Genomic DNA, 9096 nt, shown 5'->3' with positions numbered 1-9096 from the left:
TTCCTAAACGGAATTTTAAATGAGAGAAAACATTTAAAAACTTATTGTAATTTAATAATTTTATTAAGCATTAAAATAAAATACAACCGATAAATAATTTTATTTAATATATATATCTATATTTTTAAATATTTATTTTTTATATTTTCTTTGTTTTAAAATAATATTTCCTTTAAATTTTAGAGCTTTTTATATTTACTCATATTTCCGTTACCATCTTCTGCGCGGTCTGGCAGCCCATATTTCTGGCAGCTCGATTCACCCGATGTGGCAGCGCCGCGCATATTGCAGAAACATTTCTTTGCAGTCGCCAAACAAAACAATTTTTTATAATTAGAAAACCAGTGAAAATATCAGAAAAACATCGACAAGAAGCAGTGGAAAGCAACCGCCATCATGTTTCGATCAAGTTTCGACAAGAATTTAGGTGAGAATCCCCGGAAAAACCCTGCAGTCCAAAGTGACCAATAAAAGTGACTCATCGAAAAACAACTTCCAAGAAGTAACAACAAAAAGCGAATGACCTGCAGCGCAATTAAAGGGAGATAAAATGCACAAAGACCAGTTAATAATGAACTTCAATTCACAGAGAATGCCACCAGCCATCTGCGCTTGGAGCCGGACTGGCCCTCCATCCTCCTCATCTGCGATGAAATCAATCAGAAAGACGTCACGTAAGTTGATGGAATTCTTATCATGTTCCTGGTAATAGCATCTACTCCTTGCAGTCCCAAAACAGCCTTTGCTGCAATCAAGAAGAAGATGAACTCACCCAATCCTCACTCCGCCTGCTACTCGCTTTTGGTGCTCGAGAGCATTGTGAAGAACTGCGGCGCCCCTGTTCACGAGGAGGTCTTTACCAAGGAGAACTGCGAGATGTTTAGCAGCTTTCTGGAGTCCACGCCCCACGAGAACGTGCGCCAGAAGATGCTGGAACTGGTGCAGACCTGGGCCAATGCCTTTCGCTCATCGGACAAATATCAGGCTATAAAGGTGGGCTCTCATTTCGGTTTTCTTTGGTATTTTGGAGAAATTTCAACATCTAGCATGTTGTATTTTAGTATTCACCATGTTCAGGGGCGTAGTTAGGTTAATTTAGAACTTTGTCAAAGTTGAAATAGTTGAAAATTCTTCTCAATTTGACATAATTATATTTAGAATGACATTTAGGCTGTTTCTTCTATGAAGAAGTTTATTTAAGGTAATCATAAATAGCTTGAAATATTTGTTTTTAATGCAATTAATTTTTTCGATGTTTATCCTTTTAGAATCGTTAACTTTTATACCTGATTTACTATTTCAAAACTTACACTCTCCCTCCCGTAGTAAGTCCCCTTTTAGGCCCAAATCCCTCCCTGTGTTTTACCCTTAATTTAATTAGCGAAAAAGCCAGCGTTTTGTCTACACTAAAACCCCCTCAGTTGCCTCAAAATGAGCTCCGAGGAGGAACTTAGTCTTGAAGAGGAGTCCCTAGTTGGTTAAATCTCATAGAACTCGCCTAAATTAATACAAAAATCTCTCTTTCCAGGACACCATGACCATATTGAAGGCCAAGGGCCATACCTTCCCCGAGCTTCGTGAGGCGGACGCCATGTTCACCGCCGACACGGCACCCAACTGGGCCGATGGCAGGGTATGCCATCGCTGTCGCGTGGAGTTCACCTTCACCAATCGCAAGCATCATTGCCGTAACTGCGGCCAGGTGTTCTGTGGCCAGTGCACGGCCAAGCAGTGTCCGCTCCCCAAGTACGGCATTGAGAAGGAGGTGCGTGTCTGCGATGGCTGTTTTGCGGCTCTCCAGCGTCCCACAAGCGGAGGTGTCACTGGAGGAAAGTCAGCAGCACGGGCGGCAGACAGTGAGTTGCCAGCAGAATATTTAAACAGCTCATTGTCGCAGCAGGTGCAGGTGAGTCACTCGAAATAAATAAAGGAAAAACAGAAATAATAAATAATACATTTCAGACACCCGCTCGCAAGACCGAGGCCGAACTGAAGGAGGAGGAGGAACTGCAGCTGGCTTTGGCTCTCAGTCAGTCGGAGGCCGAGCAGCAGAAGCAAAAGCAGCAATCCCTGTCCTCGGCCGCTGCAGCCTATCGTATGCAGCAGAGATCCCCCAGTCCGGAGGCGCCGCCAGTGCCCAAGGAGTTCCAGCAGCCAGCAGAAGAGGCCACCAATCCGGAGCTGGCCAAGTATTTGAATCGCAGCTACTGGGAGCAGCGCAAGATAAGCGAGTCCTCATCCATGGCTAGTCCCTCGGCCCCCAGTCCCATGCCGCCGACTCCGCAGCCACAGCAAAGTATCCTCTCGCTGCAGCCCAAGAGCGCGGACGAGGTGCAAATAGATGAGTTTGCCGCCAACATGCGCACCCAGGTGGAGATCTTTGTGAACCGCATGAAGTCCAACTCGAGTCGTGGACGCAGCATCTCCAATGATTCCTCAGTGCAGACTCTGTTCATGACTCTGACATCTCTGCACTCGCAGCAGCTTTCCTACATCAAGGAGATGGATGACAAGCGTATGTGGTACGAGCAGCTCCAGGATAAGCTCACCCAGATCAAGGATTCGCGGGCTGCTCTGGATCAGCTGCGGCAGGAGCATGTGGAGAAGCTGCGCAGGATTGCCGAAGAGCAGGAGCGTCAGCGCCAGATGCAAATGGCCCAGAAGCTGGAGATTATGCGGAAGAAGAAGCAGGAGTATCTGCAGTACCAGCGTCAGTTGGCACTGCAACGTATCCAGGAGCAGGAGCGCGAGATGCAGCTGCGCCAAGAGCAGCAAAAGGCGCAGTATTTGATGGGTCAGGCGGTTCCGCCATTCCCCTACCTGCCACCGTCAGCAGTGCCGCAACATGGTTCGCCTTCGCATCAATTGAACAACGTTTATAATCCATACGCTGCTGGTGTTCCGGGTTACCCAGGACCTGCTCCTGCTCCCGCTCCCAATGGACATGGTCAACAATTCCAGGGTATTCCACCGGGCATGTACAATCCAGCAATGCAGGCACAGATGCAGCAGCCTGGCGCAATGATGCAGCAGCAGCCGCCGCCGCCTGGAAATGCCCACATAATGCCGCAGCCGCAGCCTCAAGCCATGCCTGACAATCAGTTCGCCAACAATCCAGCTATACTGCAGCAGGGACCAGCACAACACCTTCCGGTGCAGCAGGCACAGCAAATTCCCATTCAGCAGCCCCAGCCCCAACCTGTTCCTCCTCAGCAACCCCAACTGGCTCACGTGATGCTCCAGCAGCAGCATGTGGTCCAAACCCATCCCCCGCTGGCCAACCAAGCTCCACCTGCTGCTCCCCAGGCTCCACCGGTCACCGAAATAGCCAACAATCAAGTCCAAGCTGTGGCTGCCGCTCCAGCTCCGCCCCAAAACGAACCAGAGCCGAGCGCCAAGGCAGCCGAACCGGCCACAGCGGAACTAATAAGCTTCGACTAAGTTAAAACCCTGTTATTCCCCATTCGTATTACCCTTCAGAGTTGGGCTCTAAACCGTTCTCGTGTGGATGTTGGATTAATACCAAATTTAAGTTTATATTGCGGTCATCAGTTACTATTCCCGAAAAGCTTTCATAGCCAAGACACGATGAAATGTTAATTTTTTTTAGTTAAGCGAAAATTTTAAATAAATTACTAGCTATACGAGATCTGTTTAAGCCAAAAGGACAGCTCTTTTATCAAGTTTTAACCAACGACTCATGTTATTCCAAAATAAAATACAATTTATATAAAGAATTCTCCTTGAAGTGAATTATTTATTCAATTTATTTTCCATTTAAGCATCCGTTAAGGCCGCCACTCCTGGTAGAATCTTGCCCTCCAGCAGCTCGAGCGATGCCCCACCGCCTGTGGACACGTGTGAGACCTTATCGGCTCCTCCGAAGAGAATGCATGCCGTGGCCGTATCTCCGCCACCCACAATTGTTGTGGCTCCCAACTCGGTGGCCCCGATTACAGCCGCCAGCATATCCTTGGTGCCCTCTGAAAATAGTTCATTTTCGAATACGCCCGGTGGTCCATTCCAAAGAATGGTCTTGGAAGCACAAATAGCACCGGAAAAAAGGGCCCTGGAGACTTCGCCAATATCGAGACCCATCATGTCCTTGGGTATGCCCTGCTGGACATCGGCCTGGTCGATCTTATCGGGTTTCTTATCAATCTTGTTGGCAATGACAAAGTCAATAGGCAGAAGAATCTTCACATTCATGTCCTTCGCCTTGCACATCATATCGTGAACCATTTTGGAGCCCTTATCGTCGAAGAGGGACTTTCCAATCTCCATGTTTGTGAGGACTTTCAGGAAGGTGAAGGCCATGCCTCCGCATATGATCATAACGGATACGCTGTCTAGGAGATTGGTGATCAGGGGAATTTTGTCAGCTATCTTGGCACCGCCCAAAATGGCCAGGAAGGGCTTCTCTGGGTTGTGGAGAACTTTTCTGAAGTACTCCAATTCCTTGTCGAGCAGAAAACCGGCAGCCCGCACTTTGTAACCCTCGCCCATTATGGAACTATGTGCCCGGTGGGAAGTCCCAAAGGCATCGTTCACATAGATATCCCCAAGCTGAGCCAACTTGGCTCGGAATACCTTTACCTTTTCCGGATCAGCTTTTACCTTCTTCTTGTCCGCGTCCTTGCTGCTGCCCGTCTCCTCGGCATGGAAGCGTAGGTTCTCCAGGAGTAAAACACTGCCCTCGGTAGGATCCTTTAGAGCTTCCAGCGCGTGGTCCCCCACACAGTCGTCCAGGAATTTTACTGGCTTGTCCAGCACCTTCTCCAGCTCCCTGGCCACAGGTTCTAGGCTAAATTTCTTGTCCTTTTGGCCATCTGGGCGACCCAAATGTGAGGCAAGAACCTGTTCATGGTTTAACAGGAAACATTACTCCCGAAAACCTACATTTAACAGATAAACTTACCAGGGATTTACATTTGTTATCTAGAATATATTTGATACTGGGTAAAGCGGCCACAATACGTTGATTGTTGGTGATTTTTCCATCTTTCATTGGCACATTGAAGTCCACCCTGCAGATGAATGGATTTATTTTAAAAATTTCTATACATTTTAAAGGATATTTACCTCATAAATACTCTTTTTCCAGCTACATCAATGTTCTTCAGGCTCAACTTCTTCAGCGGCTTTCCCTTGCCGTTACACTCGGGCTTTTCGCCAAATGATCGTGCAAAAGACACATTTTTTAGTCCACATAGCAAAGTATTTTGAGGTGCATGTAAATACATATTTGAAAATAGGACATTTTTGAAAAATTTTGGAAAAACGTTTGAGAGAAGGAACATGCCAAGCTGAAAAAATGCGTTACTTCACAAATAATACACAGAAATCTAGGCTTCCTTTATAATTTTATAAATGGAAAAGTAAAATAAAAGTATTTCATACGTAAAATGAACAATTTAAAAATAAATTTTTAAAATAAAATTTTTTAAATTTTAAAAGTAACCAGAATTAAATTTTAAATTTGGGAAGTAAAATTTTGAGCTTGTAACAGTTTTAATTTTAATATTTTTTAAATATATATTTATTTACAAATATTTAAAAATGGCAACCTTCTGGCAACCATTGCAGCATGCAGCGATCTGGCTACCCTGCCAGTGAACATCTGATGAAAACACAAGAAAAGGAGGGAAAGAAAACAATTCCTTTTAATTCGTTTGTTTTACATTAAAAAAAACACAAATAAACCCAAATATGGGTGGCGGGGACTTGGTAAGTTATGTTCCCCAACAAAATACGGACTAACAGCGGTTAATTGCCCTTGCAGAACCTAAAGAAATCATGGCATCCGCACACGATGAAAAACCAGGAGCGTGTGTGGAAAGCCGAGGAGCAGGCGAAGATGGAGGAGCGCAAACTACAGGATCTGCGAAAGGAGATCAACGATGAGAGGGATAGAGAGGAGCTGCGAAGATTGGGAGAGAGCTCCGGGGTGCTGACCAACAGCGGAGCAGGCGGCGGCGAGGCCAAGCTGGAATGGATGTACAAAAGTGAGTCACTTGTCTGGGAATTCCCTCAAAGCAACTAATTCTAAGATACTCTAAATTCCAGACAGCACCGAGCTGATCAATCGCGAAGAGTACCTGCTGGGCCGCAAGATAGACAAGTCCTTTGAGACGCTGCAGGCCGAGGAGCGCCGCCAGGAGCAAAATACGGTTGGAGTCAAGCAGTCCATCAACCATGTGGAGCACGACTGTGTGCCCTTTTCCATTCGGGAATATCGCAACCTTCAATCCACAGAACAGGTGGACATGCAGCGCAAGACTCTCGAAGATCCACTGATGCTGATCAAGCAGCGTGAGATGGAATCCCGCCGAAAACTTCTCGAGAATCCCGTCAAACTGAAGGAAATCCATCGCATCCTCAAGACCGAGCAGGAAATGAAGGCCGCCAAGGAGAAGAAGTCCAAGAAAAGCAAGAAATCCAAGAAAAAGAAGAAAAAGAACAGAAAATCGAGCGATGAGGACAGCAGCAGCAGCAGTGAAAACAGTGACAGCGACGATGATCTGGACAGAAAGCTGGCCCGCCAAGTCAGCAAGCTCAAGGGAGATTCCGGCAACGGTGACCTAAAGCTGGACAAGCTGCTGGACGCCAAGTACAGGACGATATCTAAACAACTGGACATGGCCACCAAGAAGAAAAAGAGCAAAAAATCCAGAAGCAGCGATAGCAGTGATGAAGAGGAGAGACCCAGACGACAACGTTCCAGGGAGTTGGATCTAAAAAAAAGGGATAGAAATGAAAGCTCTAGACGAAGAAGCAGAAGCCCAGATAACAGAAAGCAGAGGGAAAGGCACAGGAGCAGAAGTCTTCAGGGCAGGAAGGAGGCTTCCAAGCAGCTAAGAAGAAGCAGGAGTCCAGAACAGAGAAACGATAACATCCGGCAAAGGAGGAGAAGCCGAAGTCCAGAGGAAAGAAGGGACAGGCGGCGAAGCAGGAGTCCAGCGGAGCGGAGGAATAGACACCGCAGTCCAGAAAACAAAAGGGAAACCCACAAAATAAGGGAGAAACGCAGGAGTAGAAGCCACGAGGAAAGATCCCGAACAAAACGGAGCAGAAGTCAGAGTCCAAAACGAGATCCAGAGTCCCAAAGAAGGGAAAGGGATCCTCCTTCTGCACGGCCTGCAGGCAAACCCAAACTTAGCGAAGCCGATCGAGAAGCTCGTCTCCGCGAGATGATGGACAATGCCACCTGGCGGGAGGCGGATCGCAGCCAGGTTGTGCGCAAACACCGGGAAGCCTATGCCCGAGAGGAGGCCCAAAACAGAGAACGCGACTTCGACAAGGAGTTCATCAACAAGGAGGTGAAGAAGGCCATTGCCAACCAGAACTCCATTGGCGATCGCATCCGAGCCAATCGGAACAACATCCAGCGCACCGCCTCCTCGATGGACACCAACTTTGCACGCAAATAAACTAAAATTCCTTTATTTCGTATGCATTAATGGATGTTTGTATGGCTCCACAACAACAAATAGATTCAACTTTAACTTTTTACTAATTGTTGGTTACTTTTTGTGCTTACAAGATAAACGTCGGGATTAACATATAAATATTGCAGAGAGCGAGCGCAGCAGAAGCTCCGCTTATGCATTGCTTAGAGCAGCCACTCCGGGCAGTGTCTTGCCCTCGAGGAGCTCAAGCGAGGCGCCGCCGCCGGTGGAGACGTGGGAGACCAGGGCCTCCGTGTTCCACTTGGCGCAGCAAGAGGCAGTGTCACCGCCGCCAATGATGGAGACGGTGCCGTTCTTGGTGGCGGCCACCACGCCATCCATAATGGACTTGGTGCCGTTAGCGAAGTTGGGGAACTCAAAAACGCCGGGAGGTCTGTAATGCATAAAAAACAAAATGTAGTTTAACTTAAAACAAACTGAGAGACCATCTCTTACCCGTTCCACACGATCAGCTTGGCGCGGGCAATGGGCGCCGCGAAGAGCTCACGGGTCTTGGGTCCCACATCCAGACCCATGTGTCCGTCGGGAATGCCGGCCTCCACGGTGGCCTCGCTCACGGCGGCATTCTCGGCGAACTTATCACCGCAAACAAAGTCCACGGGCAGATGCAGCTGCACATTGTTTTTCTTGGCCTTCTCAACCAGATTCTGGACAATCTTGGAGCCCTCCTCATCGAACAGGGAACCGCCGATCTTCATGTTGTTCAAAACCTTCAGGAAGGTGAAGGCCATGCCGCCACCAATGATCATTTCGTTGACCTTATCCAGCAGGTTCTCAATCAGTTGGATCTTGTCAGCGACCTTGGCGCCGCCCAGAATGGCCAGGAAGGGATTTGGGGGCTTATCCAGAGCCTGAGAGAAGTACTTCAGCTCCTTGTTGAGCAGCAGACCAGCGGCACGCTTCTCGAAGCCATCGCCCATCATGGAACTGTGGGCGCGGTGGGCAGTGCCGAAGGCATCGTTCACATAAACATCGCCCAGCTTGGCCAGGCTAGCGCGGAACTCCTTCACCTTGCTGGGATCGGCCTTGACCTTGCCGCCGCTAGCGTCCACGCCCTTGCCCTCCTCCTCCAGATAGAAGCGCACGTTCTCCAGCAGGATGACAGATCCCGGAGCGGGGTCCTTGCAGGCGGCCTCAACTTCTCCGCCCACACAGTCGTTCAGGAAGGTCACATCCTGTCCCAAAAGAGTCTTCAGCTCGGCGGCCACGGGAGCCAGAGTGTACTTAAGGTTCTTGTTGCCATCGGGACGACCCAAGTGGGACATGAGCACCACCGACTTGGCCTTCTTGGCCAGGGCCAGCTTGACACTGTCCAGGGCAGCCACGATACGCTGGTTGCTGGTGATCTTGCCCTCCTTGATGGGGACATTGAAGTCCACCCTGCGAAAAGCGGTTCAAAGTTTATGCAACGGTTTTTTGTAAAAGGATGAAAAATGGATTTCCAATTACCGCATCAGCACGCGCTTGCCCTCCAAGTCCAGGTTCTCAATGCTCAGCTTGTTGAAGGCCATCTTGAGGATTTCTTTGGTGCGTGCTAACAGACTCCGGGATAAGATTCCACTGATTAATTCGCGAATCTTCTTCTTCTTTGCCCAATTTGAACACACAGACATACCACCCACACACA

General features: G+C 48.3%; 4 protein-coding genes across 5 annotated transcripts; 2 read left to right on the top strand and 2 right to left on the bottom strand.

The window, feature by feature from the left end:
* Nucleotides 1-266: 266 nt before the first annotated feature.
* On the top strand, nt 267-3748 carry Hrs (Hepatocyte growth factor regulated tyrosine kinase substrate). Of its 2 annotated transcripts, XM_017183070.3 has the most exons (5): nt 267-427; nt 590-674; nt 729-993; nt 1529-1906; nt 1963-3748. In XM_017183070.3, exons 1-5 carry the CDS (start codon nt 397-399, stop codon nt 3439-3441), a joined length of 2238 nt encoding a protein of 745 aa, XP_017038559.1. In that variant the 5' UTR covers nt 267-396; the 3' UTR covers nt 3442-3748. The 2 variants fall into 2 exon arrangements, with proteins under 2 accessions (XP_017038559.1, XP_017038560.1); XM_017183071.3 differs by lacking the exons at nt 267-427; nt 590-674; nt 729-993 and adding an exon at nt 1054-1201.
* Nucleotides 3738-5352, bottom strand: LOC108086210 (uncharacterized). Its single transcript, XM_017183073.3, has 3 exons — nt 5083-5352; nt 4919-5027; nt 3738-4857 (listed from the first exon to the last, which is right to left on the bottom strand). The coding sequence occupies exons 1-3, from the start codon at nt 5298-5300 to the stop codon at nt 3778-3780; spliced, it is 1407 nt and encodes a 468-aa protein (XP_017038562.1). The 5' UTR covers nt 5301-5352; the 3' UTR covers nt 3738-3777.
* A 224-nt stretch (nt 5353-5576) lies between these two features.
* Cwc25 (CWC25 spliceosome associated protein homolog) lies at nt 5577-7516 on the top strand. The gene is made up of 3 exons (XM_017183072.3): nt 5577-5727; nt 5783-6005; nt 6067-7516. Exons 1-3 carry the CDS (start codon nt 5710-5712, stop codon nt 7428-7430), a joined length of 1605 nt encoding a protein of 534 aa, XP_017038561.1. The 5' UTR covers nt 5577-5709; the 3' UTR covers nt 7431-7516.
* Nucleotides 7428-9053, bottom strand: Pgk (phosphoglycerate kinase). Its single transcript, XM_017183074.3, has 3 exons — nt 8919-9053; nt 7905-8849; nt 7428-7842 (listed from the first exon to the last, which is right to left on the bottom strand). Exons 1-3 carry the CDS (start codon nt 8978-8980, stop codon nt 7602-7604), a joined length of 1248 nt encoding a protein of 415 aa, XP_017038563.2. The 5' UTR covers nt 8981-9053; the 3' UTR covers nt 7428-7601.
* Nucleotides 9054-9096: the final 43 nt, after the last annotated feature.

This window comes from Drosophila kikkawai, chromosome 2L, assembly GCF_030179895.1.
Source record: "Drosophila kikkawai strain 14028-0561.14 chromosome 2L, DkikHiC1v2, whole genome shotgun sequence".
NCBI lineage: Eukaryota > Metazoa > Arthropoda > Insecta > Diptera > Drosophilidae > Drosophila > Drosophila kikkawai.
Note: the sequence above shows the minus strand (reverse complement) of the source record. Positions and strands in the feature narration are given on the sequence as shown.